The sequence below is a fragment of the Tachysurus vachellii genome, chromosome 19 (assembly GCF_030014155.1).
Source record: "Tachysurus vachellii isolate PV-2020 chromosome 19, HZAU_Pvac_v1, whole genome shotgun sequence".
Classification (NCBI taxonomy): Eukaryota; Metazoa; Chordata; class Actinopteri; order Siluriformes; family Bagridae; genus Tachysurus; species Tachysurus vachellii.
The window spans coordinates 19,520,467-19,536,452 of record NC_083478.1 but is presented as its reverse complement, the minus strand read 5'-3'; the positions used below and the strand labels follow the sequence as shown (position 1 = coordinate 19,536,452).

At 40.5% G+C, this 15,986-nt stretch overlaps 2 protein-coding genes across 4 annotated transcripts in view; one reads left to right on the top strand and one right to left on the bottom strand.

Moving 5' to 3' along the window:
* Positions 1-456: 456 nt before the first annotated feature.
* On the bottom strand, positions 457-2,529 carry LOC132861973 (chemokine XC receptor 1-like). Its single transcript, XM_060893746.1, has 2 exons — positions 2,144-2,529; positions 457-1,880 (listed from the first exon to the last, which is right to left on the bottom strand). The coding sequence occupies exons 1-2, from the start codon at positions 2,145-2,147 to the stop codon at positions 841-843; spliced, it is 1,044 nt and encodes a 347-aa protein (XP_060749729.1). The 5' UTR covers positions 2,148-2,529; the 3' UTR covers positions 457-840.
* Positions 2,530-4,447: 1,918 nt separating this feature from the next.
* The window catches only part of fyco1a (FYVE and coiled-coil domain autophagy adaptor 1a), a 24,982-nt gene continuing 13,443 nt past the window's right edge, over positions 4,448-15,986 (top strand). The window contains exons 1-11 of one of the 3 annotated variants that reach the window (XM_060893742.1): positions 4,448-4,525; positions 5,256-5,364; positions 6,081-6,187; positions 6,372-6,497; positions 8,897-9,003; positions 10,084-10,227; positions 10,433-10,526; positions 11,064-13,538; positions 14,088-14,180; positions 14,607-14,725; positions 15,967-15,986. The exon at positions 15,967-15,986 is cut by the window's right edge and continues 148 nt beyond it. In XM_060893742.1, coding sequence (XP_060749725.1) covers positions 5,313-5,364; positions 6,081-6,187; positions 6,372-6,497; positions 8,897-9,003; positions 10,084-10,227; positions 10,433-10,526; positions 11,064-13,538; positions 14,088-14,180; positions 14,607-14,725; positions 15,967-15,986 — 3,337 coding nt within the window. In that variant the 5' untranslated portion in view covers positions 4,448-4,525; positions 5,256-5,312. The remainder of the gene's footprint in view (positions 4,526-5,255; positions 5,365-6,080; positions 6,188-6,371; positions 6,498-8,896; positions 9,004-10,083; positions 10,228-10,432; positions 10,527-11,063; positions 13,539-14,087; positions 14,181-14,606; positions 14,726-15,966) is intronic. The other 2 variants (XM_060893740.1, XM_060893739.1) reach the window with 2 other exon arrangements.

Below are 15,986 nucleotides of genomic sequence, written 5' to 3'. Positions count from 1 at the left end.
TGCTATGATTAAGATTATGATTATAGTATGATTATAGCTCATTGGCCCTGAAGGAACGTTGTTACATTTCACCGTGTTACTGCATCAGCTATATACAGTCGAAATGACAATAAAAGCCTCTTGGCTTGATTCAATCCTGACTACACTATACAGTAGAGAGAAGTATTTTCACTTGGTGGTACATCTACAGCAGAAGCATAAATACGACAGAATCTTTTTATTCATATATTTGCCTCCATATACAGTATAATATCAAATCCATAACCTGTCAGTCCTGTAGTTTTGTTTCTATAATTCTGTTTCGTTTCGATCCATTCAGACATGACAAAAAGTTATCATTTCTTCCTTCTTACATAATGTGTGGTTTGTTTTATCTCACGTTTCCTGTTATGTGATATATTGCGATTTGAAGTGTCGTGTCGAACAATGGCAGCCAGAAAGAAAGACAACAAGACCAAATATTTACTGATTTATTATTCACAGAGGAACAATCTGCTCAGCTGAAATTAGCCAAAGTGCTAAAATATTCGACACTAAATAATCAAGTAGGATGTAGAAGTATTATTTCGTGAGATTGAATAACTTCTGAACCAGATCTCAGAGTTCTTATACTTTATCAGATACCTTTAAAATTCAGTCATGCATGTTTATCATGTTCTTCCAGACAATACTCTAACGCCATTGTAAAAAGATCGAGCTTTTATTTAAAATCTCATGCTTGCAATTAAGAAAGGAAAAAACTCCAGACATAAACTTTTTTTTAATATTATTACATTTTTTTCAATGCACAGTGTATGTAACAGAACCTCCACCTGTTTAAGCATTGGATAAATCTTTTGCTCAGACTGCTGTGGAATTGCGTTTGATGTTGTTGCTGTTCGAGCCCAAAGAGCCGTGAGACAGAATGGTTCCAGTTCGTGTATATTGCTTGTCCAGGTTCGGAGCCCTCTGAAAAATCTTCTGCAGAATCCCCTTGAAGTGATTCCTGAATTTAACACCAACGAAAACATAAAACACGGGATTGAGGCAGCAGTGAGAAAATGCCATCATCTTGCAGACATATTCAGCGTAGTCCAGATGATGTGAGACGTTACAATATGTGAAATAATCGATCTGATGATGAGTAAACGTCTGCAGAAAAATCACCAGGTTATAAGGAGCCCAACCGAAAAAGAACACGACTACGATGCAGAAGATGAGTTTGATAGAACGGTGTCTCTTGTTCGTTCGTGTCCTGAAGATGATCTGCAGGATTCTTGTGTAGCAAAAACCCATGAACAAAAAGGCGAAAAGAAAAAACACATTCTGTTGGTATGTAATGACCAAATATGCAACAGCGGAATTGTACTCACAGTAAAGTTTACTAGGGTCTCCGGGGTCATTCTGGACTGAGTTGTAGATTGGGGCTGGTAACGCCACAGCGATGCTTACTACCCAAGTAATGATGGGCATCAGCGCAAATCCATGTCCTCTTTCCCAGTCTGAGAGAGGGTGCACCACAGCCATGTAGCGCTGAAAGGTCATCATCATCAGGAACATGATGCTGCTGTAAAATCCAGCGTAGAAGACGAAGCTGACGGTTTTACACGCAACATCTCCGAGCGTCCAACCCCAGATGTAATAACAAGCCCAGAATGGCAGTCCGGCTGTGAAGAGCAGGTCCGACACAGCTAGGTTAAGTATGTAGATGTTGGTCAACAATTTGAGATTCTCATAGAGCATGAGAATCACAAGAACCAAGATGTTACCAATGAGACTGAACAACACCACGATGCTGAAGAATAACGGGATAACGATGGATCCAACTTTTGCCACGTCGTCCTTGTGACACAAGCCATTATCAGGGCCAGGTGTTCCATAATCATAATCCGGAGTATTTTCTAGAAAGCAAAAACATTATTAATGGAGACATTTAAAAACCTAGCTCTAATATCTCACCTTAAAGGCTAAATCTGTTACAATGAGCTCTTCATACATTAAAAGGGAACTTATTGTCCTGAAACCATGTTGAATTTAGTTCGGTGAACTGACACAATGCTTCGAGTGTGTTAGATTACAGACCTTAAAGGTAAGAAATGATCAGTTTTTACAATCATTGTTATTATTATATTATAATTATTATAATAATTGTAGTTTAATTTACCCATTTTGTGTCTGTAATTGTTGCTCCAGTTTGGTCTTCCTTGTAAATCCAAAGAATGACTCGAAAATATTTTAGCTCCTTTGTAGTTTGAAAAGAAACTCTTCTTCTGAAGGAAGACCAAAAGATGAATGGGGAAAGTTAAATCCTCCAAACGGACCCGAGCGACAGAGGACTGGGTTTTTTGCTGGTGCTGAGCATTAAAAACAATATCCTACCCCCAGCATCAACACAGGTGTTTAAATTATAAGGAAGTTAAATGTGCAACGCTGAAAAAAGTGACGCAGCACTGCGTTTCCTCCAATCTTCTAGCGCTTCTGCTCGACCTGATCCCACCATCCCTCAGGGTATGAGGAAGGTACGCATCAAGACTCTTTTCTGTTTTTGCATCTAGGTGGAGGATTGAACTTTAAATCTAGATATAAGGTCAGCTGAGTCACAGAGGCTTCATCCGACGTCTAAAGACCTACCTCTTTCACCTGAAGCGCTTAAACTTGCATAAAAACATGTTCTCTGTGTTCATTTCTTGCTATGTTACCAAAAATACTGATGGTATCCTTTATCCGTGACATAACGAGCCAGCATTCATGCATTCACTGATAAAGGCTACAAAGCACACAACAGAAATTAAACATACATTGAAACAGTAAGCAAGATTTCCATCAGCACGTTCGGGACAGCGTCGTCTGCACATTCTGCTTTCTCAAACATAAAAAGATGCCATTTTTTTGTCTTGGTAACATGAAGAGACAGAGAAAGAAGCTGGTGAGAAAACAACTGTTTATAGCTGTTATAATATCTAATAACAGGAACTTGTGTCATTGAATGTCAATATAAATAAATCTGTTGTTCTGTTGAATCATTATACATTGTAATCACTGCCACATTGTATTCAATGGTATAAGCTGAATAACACACACATACACACATTCACACATTCACAACTGCAGGCTATATCGAGTCACCAGGCTATCCAACAGCATGTTTTTGGAAGCTGGAAGGAAACCGGAGAACCCAGAGGAAACCCAGAGAGGTACGGGGTGACTATATGAAACTCCACACAGACAATAACCCGAGCTCTGACTCGTACCTGAGAGCCTGGACTTCAATTCAGTAGTTTGTTCAAATTTGTAAAATAATATACTTGTTATGTAAATACGGTGGCTTAGTGGTTAGCACGTTCGCCTCACACCTCCAGGGTCGGGGTTCGATTCCCGCCTCCACCTTGTGTGTGTGGAGTTTGCATGTTCTCCCCGTGCCTCGGGGGTTTCCTCCGGGTACTCCGGTTTCCTCCCCCGTCCAAAGACATGCATGGTAGGTTGATTGGCATCTCTGGAAAATTGTCCCTAGTGTGTGATTGCGTGAGTGAATGAGAGTGTGTGTGTGCCCTGCGATGGGTTGGCACTCCGTCCAGGGTGTATCCTGCCTTGATGCCCAATGACGCCTGAGATAGGCACAGGCTCCCCGTGACCCGAGGTAGTTCGGATAAGCGGTAGAAGATGAATGAATGAATGAATGAATGTTATGTACATAATAAACAGGTTATGTTATTAATTATGTTATTAATAATCTGAAGAGTTTGGGATTTTCTTGGTTTTTATCAATTTAAGAACATAATTTAAAAACTTCTATTAAGACCAAACTTGGGTATCGTTGTGGGAACATGTGTGTCCATGAAAACAGACATGTTTATTGTGGACTCTACATGTGTCTTTATATGAGAAGTAGTGTTACATCATAGAACTAAAATCAACAGAGCTGAAAAAACGTGCAATCAAAATTGCTATTTGGAAATTTTACTATTACCAAAATTTTTACCAAATTTTTCTCCTGCTATTTAAAAAGAAAAAGAAAACAACAACAACAACAACAACAACAACAACAACAATAATAATAATAATAATAATAATAATAATTTCTGTGAACATTTTAAAGTCAATTTTGATTGTGAAATGTTGTATTGTTGCACTTGTACCAGATTTGTGGAACGATTTGTTGATTCGTGTTTAGAAACAACAACAACAACAACAACAACAACAACAACAGAAACACCGCTGTCATGGGACGTCTCTTCAGCGCAACCAAGCATGCTTCTATATTCCTATTGGTTGAGAGATATCAGTGGGCGGGTCTTCAGATAAGTAATCAGAAACATGGTATTATTTTGACGGTATTTTCAAACTTTTTACTCATGCAGATAACTTTTTTTAAACGTTAAAAAAAACGTTTAATTAAATCACTTAGTATTTAATTCCTAAAAGTTTAGTAACTTTTGCTATGAAATCTTTATGGCAGTATTTTTCACCTGTCAATCAAACCCGTTGACAGGACTAGCATGTTTGTTCACCTGTTTGTAAACATCGTACAGGCTCGAGCTCTACAAAAGTATGTTTAAGTTTATGAACCTTTAACTTTAACCTTTAAACATTGTTTACATTGATTGTTTACTTCCCGGTGGTTTACGGTGTTGTTGTTTAGTTGATAAACTTCCTCAGGAACTATAGTTTGTTAAACTGTAAACAAACCCTTAGTTTCAGTTTCTTACTGTTTTGTTGTTTATAATATAATAATAAATGTTGGGAGAAATTCTGTTAATATACATATACATCTATCTATCTATCTGTATGTATATATATATATATATATATATATATATATATATATATATATATATATCCAGCAGTTAAAAAAACAATAAATATAAGTATAGTATATAAATAACATTTCATATCTACGTAATTACCTAAATTACTAGTTGTTTGTTGTTTAAAAGCTTAAAAATCTGTGTTAAATGTATTTATAGCCCCTTTTAGTCTCATCCTTTCTTGGTACATCATAATGACTTGTGAGGAAAAGAGATAATCAAGTCGTAAGTTGTACAGAATCCGAGATGTACAAGCACAATGCATATCACCAATATGAGACTAAATCAATGACCTCACTTCCTTTATTATTGAGGTTATTATTGAGCATGTCTTATTAAGTCGTTTTCTCATTCGTACGACTTAATGGATTTGTTCCTTGGTGAAAGCGGCACTGGTTTATCCTTAGTCTGCTTTTTTTGTGTTAAATTTTGATATAAATAACGTATATGTGTTTATTCCACTGCCGTCAGTACTGTAGCAGACCACCGATGACGACTTGACCTGGTTGGCAGGAAGTGAGCAGGACCATGGCGGTGGCTGGGGAGGGTCAGCTCCAGAGGATTATCAGAGAGCTGCATGGTAATGCTTGTGTGTGTGTGCGCGTGTGTGTGTAAGAGAGTGTGTGTGTGTGAGTGTGTGTGAGAGAGAGACACAGCACATCCATGCATATGTACACGAAATAAACATATCATAAGAAAAGGTCAAAGAAAATGTCATTCAGCCTGAAGGGCTGTTTGTTGCAGGGTGTAAAAGTTCATCCATCATTGTTTTGTTTCTCTTTTCCTGAGAGAGAAAAGTCATGTGTTTGGATGCTGATGTGGTGATTCCACTGAATGATTGAGAGGAAGTGGAGGAAGATGGAGACGGACTGAATAAAAGCAAAGAAGTTTTGTTCTTTAGCCATTGAACAATCTTACTGGTGAATGGATGCAGCTCATCTCGTTGTTACGTCAGTTTATCTCATGGCCACTGAATTCGTGATTCTGATTGGTGCTGTTCAAGTTCTACAACACCAAACTCGGACTATTTTTTGTTCATGATTCGATTCGATCCACAACTCGGTTTGTTGTCTATGTAAGTTTTCTCTGTATTCTCCTCCGTTGTCCATGTAGGTTTCTTCTGAGTTTGTTCAGAAGACTTCCCAAAACCTTGCCTCTGGGTGAACTGGATATTATCCTAAGTGTGTATGAGTGTGTAGTGGATCTGACTCCATGGCAACCTGATGCGCTAATGTAATTGTTAGCAATTAGTTAATTAATTGTTAGTAACAGTTTGGCCTACATTTTGCTCAACAGATGTTGTGTCAGAGCTCATCAAAGAGTATAAAGAGAGCGGAGAGCCCATCACAGACGACAGCAACAACCTGCAGAGGTTCTCCTACAAGCTCGAGTACCTGCTACAGGTTCGGGATTTCTGCCACACACACACACACACACACATAAACACACACACATAAACACACAAACTCACACATAAACACACAAACACACAAACACAAACACACACACACACACACACTGGTTTGTTTGACTCATTTCAGTGGTTTGTTTTGTTTTATTAAAGCAGAACTTTTTTCTTTCACACAGTTTGACCAGAAGGAGAAGAAAACGCTTCTGGGCACAAAGAAGGATTACTGGGACTATTTTAACGACTGTCTGGCCAAAATCAAAGGAGCCAACGATGGCATTCGCTTTGTCAAGTCCATTCCTGAGGTAGGATCTAATCACTTCTTCACACATTCAGCCATTTATTCTTCCACAGCATCGCTACACGGGTCAAATCCCACATTAAAACAAACGATAAGATCTTGAATTTAGTCCGATTTATTTACTATTTAATAGAAAATATGAAACTATTTTGATTACATTCAAGATATTTTACCTTTTCTCTCTTTGTTATACTTCAGTCTTGTGCTGATTCGTTCAAGCTCAAAGGTCAGAGTGAAATATTGGTCCTTCCTTATACTGTAGGTACACTGACACAAACGAGCGTTTCTTTAAATGTCAGGTTCTCTAATGTAAAAAGCTTTATTACAGAACAGGACACTCTACAGTACAAACAACCCGTTTGTCTCAGCTTGATCTTTAACTAATTAAAAGACTGACAAAGCGGATCTATTTCAAACCGCAGCATGTCCTTTGGTGTTTTATTTTCCTCTTAAACCAAAGCACTTTCCTAACCATAAAAATGTAACATTAATTAAAGACAGAATGAATCTTTTGCTTGTTTTGTGGAACATTGTGGAACATCTATGAAACAAGTTCCTTCCTGATATCACTTAAGTCAAGATGTAAAATCCTAAGAGACGGAGAGTAGAAATGATGCTTCAGTGCCAGGACTCTGGAGAAATTTATTAAACAGTTAGATATAAGTTTTGTATGAAGAAATTCTTGAAAAAGTTCTTGAACAAATTCTTGTTTCTTAACCAATCTGGAAATTTCCCATAGTATTTATTTCTCATTTTCTGTAATTTCTGTAATTTGGGGGAAGTTGTGGCCTAATGGTTAGAGAGTCTGACTCCTAACCCTAAGGTTGTGGGTTCGAGTCTCGGGCCGGCCACGACTGAGGTGACCTTTGAGCAAGGCACCGAACCCCCCCAACTGCTCCCCGGTTGCCACAGCATAATTGGCTGCCCACTGCTCCCGGTGTGTGTTCACGGTGTGTGTGTGTGTTCACTGCTGTGTGTGTGTGCACTTTGGATTACGGAGTATGGGTCACCGTACTTAGCTGTATGTCACGTCACTTTCACTTGTAATATCATTATACACTTCTTTCTTTACTTCCTCATCAGGGAATGTTGGTATACGTAATGCATTATATATTCATTATAACCTGTGCTTAATGTAACCCCGTGTTTGTGTCCTTTCTGCATCAAACATTTCTGCTTTAATTTTTCATCACGCAAAAAAAACGCTGTGCAATAACAATGTTGTTAGAGTTGATTTCCTTTTAGAATTAGGGTGTTTTCACATATAGTTTGTTTTAAAAGAACCAAACCCAGTTCACTTAAAGTGAACCGGAAAAGGAACTAGCCGAATGTGACCTCAGTCCGTTTGGAGTTCACAATATAGTGGACTCAAAAGAGAACCCAGTCCTCTTTAGTATTGAAGTGATCTCAGACTCTTTCGTGTTCACACCTCAACTTCATAAGAACTCAGAACCCAGAATTCTGTGCAGCAATGGATTTTGGGTATTCAAAATGGCCTCTTTACAAGTTGTCATCACATGGCTGTGGTACATTTTTAAGCAGAAGACAAGAAGAGAAAGTGTGACACAAATCATAAGTAAAGGAAAGCATCTGGAAAAACTTAAGAGGAAAAAGATAGCAGCTAAAAAGAAACTTTTATTCCAACACTATCAACAACTGCTGATGCTTGCGACAGGACTACTACGAAAAGTTTTGTGTTTTCAGCAGTCACAGTGACGGAACACGGCCGCAGGGATGGCAAGCCTCCAGGGACATTTGGCGAAATGAAACGGACCTCATTGCTTTCACATGTCACACACAAATCGAACCGGAGGTGGTCTGAGTACGGTTCGCTTCTGGGTCCATTTAAGGGGTCTCAGATCACATGGTTTGTTCACATATACACACTGAACCGCTCCGAGAGCGTTTGGAGGGCTCAACCGAACTAGATGTGAAAACACCCTTATACAGTTCTAGTATGTTCTAAAACACCTGGGGATGAGTGATGGGATGGTGTGATTTATAGCAGTTTTTTTTAAGTTCTTGTTATGTTTATCGTTGTAGAACAGCTGCAAAATGATTTCCTGTTCATCTTTTATTAAACTTTGTGTCTCTTCAAGTGCAAAGTGTACTGGAAAAAAAATAAATAAAACCATCGACGCTGTTCAAAAACGGACCGACAGCATTTCATATTTTTGAAGAACATGATTTTTAATACCTAAATCTGGATTATAAGGCAAGTCCATGTTGGAGCCAACCAATCAGAATGGAGAATTCGGAAACACCAATGTGGTGTCATTTACATTTTGCATTTGTAAAGGAAATACAGCTTGTATGTGTGATTAAAACAACCCTCTCTCTTATTATCTCTCTCTCTCTCTCTCTCTCTCATTCTCTCATTCTCTCATTCTCTCTCTCCCTCAGCTAAAAACATCGCTGGGAAAAGGTCGAGCGTTTATCCGATACTCTCTGGTGCACCAGCGGTTAGCTGACACGCTTCAGCAGTGCCTCATGAACCAACGGGTCACCAGGTAACCTCACTCTGTGTTACATTTAAATTCACATGCACTCGCTTCACTTTTTTTTTTGTTTGTTTGTTTTTGTTCCTGTAAATGATCAGGTTTACACAAGCGATCATTTTCATTGTTTTGGTGTTGGTAATTTCTCTTCCCGGTGCAAGTTGTACTTCTTTAAAATAATTTCCCTATTTCTTTAGAACCGTGTCAGGAGTGGAAGCTGCCCTTTTCACATGTTGATAGTTCAGTAGGTTCATGTGCGTAAACAATCGAATATGTGCGTATGGCTCGAAATGGTACGTGGTTATGTCGTGTATGTGACACCGTTCTGCTCATTTGTGGCTGCTTCTAGTATGTTTTTGGGTCGTCGCTGACTTAGCTGTAGCACAAATATACTTTTTTTTTAAAATGACTTTAAATGCAGTCCAAAAGTCTGAAACTATATTGTAAATCTGGATTTTAGTTTTTTTGCTTATCGGAAATAACAATATTGTAAATAGTGAATCGAATCTGTGGCGTTTATTCCAGCTCAAGACTCAAAAATGCAAAAAAGGAGATATCATCAATACTGTGAAATTTGTGTAGATATTTCTTTGGTTTACTCTATGTGCTTGAAAGGAATATCATCTGTAATTGTATTCGTTTAGGGGAAAAAACAAGATTTTTTACTAATGCTTTTAGACTATTGGACATTTACTTATGCACAGAATTATTCACAATAAACATGCTTCCAGTTTTTGTGTTGTTATTCCATTTCTATAATTACCTTTATACCTTAATAACTACATTATATATATATATATATATATATATATATATATATATATATATATATATATATATATATATATATATATATATATATATATATACGTATATATATATATATATATATATATATATATACGTATATATATATATATATATATATTTATATAAGCTTGTAGGGCAATAACATCACCATGAAAATCATTTTGAAGTCATTAAATGATTTTTTTGGGTGAAATTATGCTGTGAGGAAGTTTTATCTCACAGGTGGAACTGTACCCGATTGACTCATACACACAATACTGATAACGTGTGTTTATTCTGTAGCGACTGGTATTATTCCCGGAGTCCCTTTCCGAAGCCCCATCTCAGTGCGGACATTATTAACTCTCTTTACGAGCTCAACGAAGTCCAGTTTGACGTGGCGTCCCGGGGTCACGACCTTGATTCAGCCTGGCCCACTTTTGCAAGGTAAACAGAGCTTATGACCCAATATACAATCACACATTAGGGTAGTGACGTCAGTCGTGTGCAGCATCGGTCCATCCTATATGCACAATACGACAAAACACATAACAGTGTACAGAATTTTACATAGCAGCTTGAGAATGCTAGAACCTATTCTATTCTAGAATGTTCGTGTTTTTGTGTGCGATTCTTAAATGTGTGCTCACAGGAGGACTCTGGGAACGAGCAACTCTCCAAACCACGTGTGGAAAGTGCCGAGCCGCAGCTCCAGCATTAACAGCCTGGCCAGCTCGTATTCACAGGTGATGTGCTTTAGAGCAAGAATTAACACCGGAATTGTACCAAGACTGAAGAGAAGGTTAACAAATGAAAAGAATTTATAGAAAGCACTACTGCATGTTTCCAGTAGATGGCAGGAGTTACCAAACTTCTTCTCATTTTTCTTTAAGGACGATGATTTTCAATCCTTGCCACGGATTAGCTCTGTAGATTTACATTTACTCATTTGGCTGTTGCTCTTATGCAAATTAATAAAGTGGCAATTGAGCAATTTTAGGGTTCAGGGTCTTGCTCAGTGAATCAACAGTGATAGCTTGGTGGTTGTGGTATTTAAACTTACAATCTTCCCATCATTAGACTTTAAGGTTAGAAGTAATTAGGTAATTGATGTACTGTATCTAGGAAATGTCCTGATCAGGGTTACTCCTGGGTTTGGGAACCAGTGCCTTTGATAGGAATTCTTTTTCTTTTTCTCCAGATAGCTTTAGTCAAAGTTTTGTTATTCTCTATAGAGCAGTATTTGATCAACAACTGTTTGTTTTGTACCATCGGTCTCTCAGGCCCCAGAGTTTCTCTGCAGTCCAGAGTTTGAACATAGCTTGCTAAGTGAATCTGCAGACCCGTTGTCCGATTCTGCAATCACCACCATGGACGAGCTTCGTCTGGAGCTGGATCAGTCTGAGCTGAAACAGCGGGAGCTTGTGGAGCATGTTCAGCAGCTTGGCAGCGAGGCCACAGAGCTACGTGACGTGGTGTCCACACTTCAGAGGCAGCTGGACATTTCATTAGCAGCTCAGTCTAACCATCAGGAGCTTCAGCTTAAGTTGGAGGTGCTGGCAGAGAGGGAACGGACACTAGCCCAAGATCTGGAGGTCCTGAAGGGACGTGAGGCTGTTAAAGAAGCAGCAAATCAGAACATTCAGGAGAAGTTAACTGCTGCAGAAAAAAGAAACCAGGAACTAATGACTAAACTAGATGGTGTGCTTGAGGAGAAGGGGCAGAAAACAGCAAGCCAATTTGACTCTGCCCAAAAGATCCATGAACTCCTGGATGGACTGAAGGAAGCAGAGAAAGGCAGGATAGAAGCACTAGCACTTGGTGAAGAGAAAAGGATGCAGGCTGAACGTCTCGCTGAAGAGCTCAGAATAAAAGAGCAAGCCCTGAGAGATGGAGAAACTAAAATGGCCGCTTTAACAGAGAAGGGTACAAAGTTGATGAAGCAGGCTGAAGAACAACGTAATGCCATGGATAAACTCCAGGAGGACCTGTCAGTGAGAGAGAAGGAAGCGAGCAGTCTTCAGAAAGACCTGCAAGACCTTCAGTGCTGTCTGCAGGCGATGGAGCAACAGGCTTCTGAAGAGAAGAAAAGGGCTTTGGAGGAGAGAGAGGTGCTGCAGAAAACGTTGAGCTCTTTAAAAGTAAGCCTAGAAGGACAGGTGCAAAAACTGAAGTCACAACTCAAGGGTAAAGAAACTGAACTTATTTCCAGTGTGAAGAAGATCCAGAATTTGGAGGCTGAAGCTGAGAAGATTGCAGCAGAGAAACAGGGTCTGAGCGGGAGTACAGTAACGCTGGAGACACGCATCAAAGATCAGGCTAAGATGATAGACGAATACAAGACCAGTCTCACAGAGCTGAACAACAAACTCCTCCAGACAGTTAAGATCAATGAGGAAACCAAGAAGCAGCTGATGGAAAGCAAGGTTTCATTAGAAAATGAACTGGCTGGTCTCAGGGCATCCGAAAAGCAGCTCAGAGGTCAACTTAATGATGCTAAAGTGACAGTGGATGAGCGAGAACAGCAGATGCGTGAGGAGAATCGCAGTCTGGATGAGAAGCTCCAGAAAACCATCATGCAGGTTAAGGAGTCGGAAAGTGTAGTCCACAAGTTGGAGCAGGAGAACACAGATCTCAGGCAGGAGAACTTAAAGAGTACAGATGCACTCACTGCAGTACAGGAAGAACTACGCAAACTTACCGACCAGATCAGGGATCTAGAGCATAGCCTAGAGGTGGCAAGATATAATGAGGAAAACCTCCATTTACAGCTAAAGGAACAAAACTCCCAGCTGGAAGACAGAGAGAAGCTTTGTGAGGAGCTTCAAGAAAGATTAGATGAACTGGAAGCCCAGGAGGAAGAGCTGGCAGCAGGGAAGGCGGATGCAGAGCAAGCCTTGGAGAAGCAGAGGGATATGATGGAAAGGTTGGAGGTCCAGAGGACAGCGGTGGAAAAAGCTCAGCTGGAGATGAATGCCTGCCGTACAAAGGAAGCCAAGGACATGGCCTCAAAAGTAGCAATACTGGAGGAGCAGCTGATCTTCAATGGGAAAGAAGTGTCCAGGCTTCAAGAGGAAGTGATGGACTTAAAGGCCAAGCTGCTCTTTTCTGAGGAGGAGAAATTAAAGATCCAGACTAAGCTGGAAATCACAGAGGCATCTAGGCTAGAGCTGCAGACTTTGACAGAGCATCTTAAAAAGCAAGCTGAGGAGCAGAACCGAATTCACATCAAAGAACTTCTACAGTCCAAGCAGCACATGGAGTCGATATCAATTCAGCTTGACACAGAAAGATGTGCGTTTGCTAAAATATCAGCTGAGTTCGCTGCAGCTCAAGACGACCTGGCTGTACTAAAGACCCATAATGAACAACTGGTTATGGAGAACGCCGAGAGCAGAGAGGGACACCACAAAGCAAACACGGAGATGGCTGAGCTGGGACTGACCATCTGCAAGCTGACAGCAGAACGGGAGGAAGCTCAAAAACGCTGGGCAGCCCAGAGCACCCTGGTCCATGAGCTGGAGGAGCGGGGCAAGCATGAAACACATCGCCTGAATGCCAGCATGGCCGCTCTGCGGCAGGAGAACGCCAGTTTGCGAGAGGAGCTCCTACAAATGGAGAAGCTTCCTGAAACTTTACTGGAGCTCAAGGAGATGCTGGAGAAATCTGAGAGTGAGAGAGATGTGGCACATGAGGAGACAGCATCCATGAGGTTTCAGATGAGTACAGAGAATATGGCGCACCAAAACCAGGTGAAGGTAAGATGTTCTCAAAGACAAGAGAACTACATTGGATATATCTGGATAGAAGTAAAAGTAGCCTTTATTTGTCACATTTCTTTGCATATCCCAGTTTGTAAAGAAGCTGAGGTCAGAGTCCAGGGTCAGCCATGATACAACCCCCCCTGGAGTATATAGGGTTAAGGGCCTTGCCCACAGTGTCAGCTTGGCAGTGCTGGGGCTTGAACCCAAGACCTTTTGATTAGTAACCAGGAGAAGCAGAGATTCTCTAAAAGAAAAAGACTGCATAACTTTATTAGTTGATAGATAAAGCAGAGAAGGTTAAAGGTTGAGCAGAAGCACGTTGGAGGAGCTGGATATTTAAACTCATGTCATTCTGATTAAACATCGAGCCTAAAGCCTTGAGCTACCAAGATAAAATGTATTAAATCCAGTATCCGGTATAATAAGCTGGCAGCTCACATCCTATCTATTCGGTCTAGAAGTGGTGCTACATTGTTGAGTAGTTTTTTTTTTGTATATATTATTGCAAAAACCTTTAATACTCCAATTAGTTTTTCTTCCTAGAGCTTAAATGACAAGCTTGAGAGTTTAAAAGTGCAGCTGACGTCCGAATGCGAGAAGACGTCCAGCCTGGAGGTCAGAGTCACGGAGTTAGAGGTCTGTATATTTCTTAAATTGGTTGAAAACGTTTAAACGATGCTCACTTTTTTTTCTCAGTTTAATACCAGAGCTTGTTCCTGCTTCTGCTATCCTTCATGATCTTGTGATCTTTAAACAGCGGTGTGACTCAGTGAAATGAATATCCATTCCTGCTAGACATTTGTCAGGCTAATAAGCTAATAAGAAGCACATTAGCATGTGAGCAGTCAGTGCGTATAAGACCCTGTCACGGGGTGTGATAAAGAAAAATGGCAGTCATTCTGCACTGACACTCGGCTCACTATTTGTTTCAATCGAGATATTTCTACTCCTGACTCAGTAACGACATCTATAAGTATTGAAATCTTATTCTTTTCAGTACGTTGTATTACGTTTATAGACAAACGTAGACCGTCGAAGTAGCCAAGGTCTGTGTTTCTGCAGAATTTGAATTCAGACTGCTCTCGACTGATGGGAGAGAAAGATTCGCGCATTACGGAGACAGAGAGCCTGATTCGCTGTGCAGAGGATGAAATTCAGCAGCTGAAGGAGAGAGTGACATGGTAACACACACTTTCTGTGCACAAATGCATTTTCTCAACACTCATCTCCTTCCCGAACTCCCACCTCACTTCTACTCTGACATAATGACGAAGGAGCCTGTGTAGTCTCTTGCGGTTGCTAAGTAAAATCTGGTGTGGGGATCCCTCGCAGCAGCTCATCACACTTTGTACTTCACCAACACAATAACATACTGACATGATAAAATCACAGCAAATTTTTCACAAGGCTATATCTTTTATTATAAACAAGTTAGGGCAAGGATAAAAAGCGGTAGCTATCATAATACAATTATGTATTATGTGTATGGTTAAGGGTGGCACGGTGGCTTAGTGGTTAGCACGTTCGCCTCACACCTCCAGGGTCGGGGTTCGATTCCCGCCTCCGCCTTGTGTGTGTGGAGTTTGCATGTTCTCCCCGTGTCTCAGGGGTTTCCTCCGGGTACTCCGGTTTCCTCCCCCGGTCCAGAGACATGCATGGTAGGTTGATTGGCATCTCTGGAAAATTGTCCGTAGTGTGTGAGTGAATGAGAGTGTGTGTGTGTGTGTGTGCCTGCGATGGGTTGGCACTCCGTCCAGGATGTATCCTGCCTTGATGCCCGATGACGCCTGAGATAGGCACAGGTTCCCCGTGACCCGAGGTATTTCGGATAAGCGGTAGAAGATGAGGGAGTGAGTGAGTGAGTGAGTGAGTGAGTGAGTGAGTGTATGGTTTAACTGTTAGCTAGTAAATTAATACAACCTAAGGAAGGCTAGCATTTAACACGGTGTGGTTAAAAAAATCAGCGATGAGATGTGGAGTTCTGTCTGCTTGTTTTTTTCTCCAGAAACTGACAGCATGCTTTGCTAACAGGACAGTTAGGGAGCAAGGGTTACGTGAACGCAATTTGACGGAAGTTATTTCACTTTTTTCAGCCACTGATTGTCTGAGGCGCAGTACAGAGTTAGCATAGCACTACGCCTAAAGCTAACTGTCACGGTTGAATGTAATTAAAGCAGGATTCTGACACAGCAGGGTGCTAATCATCAAGGAAATGTATATTTGTGAACTTCCTGAATTCTTGTAATGTCATCCAAGTAATTAAAATGTTTGGATATTATGCAAAACCGAAACGCAGACACATAGAAAGGGATGGAGAAGTAGATATGGCTCCCAGCAGGGTCTGTCTGTCTCTCTCAAACTGTTTCCTCCTGACACAATGTCTGTTTCTGACCTTAGCTTCCTCTCTCTTTTCCTGGCCCAGTGTACAGGAGGCTCTGGCAT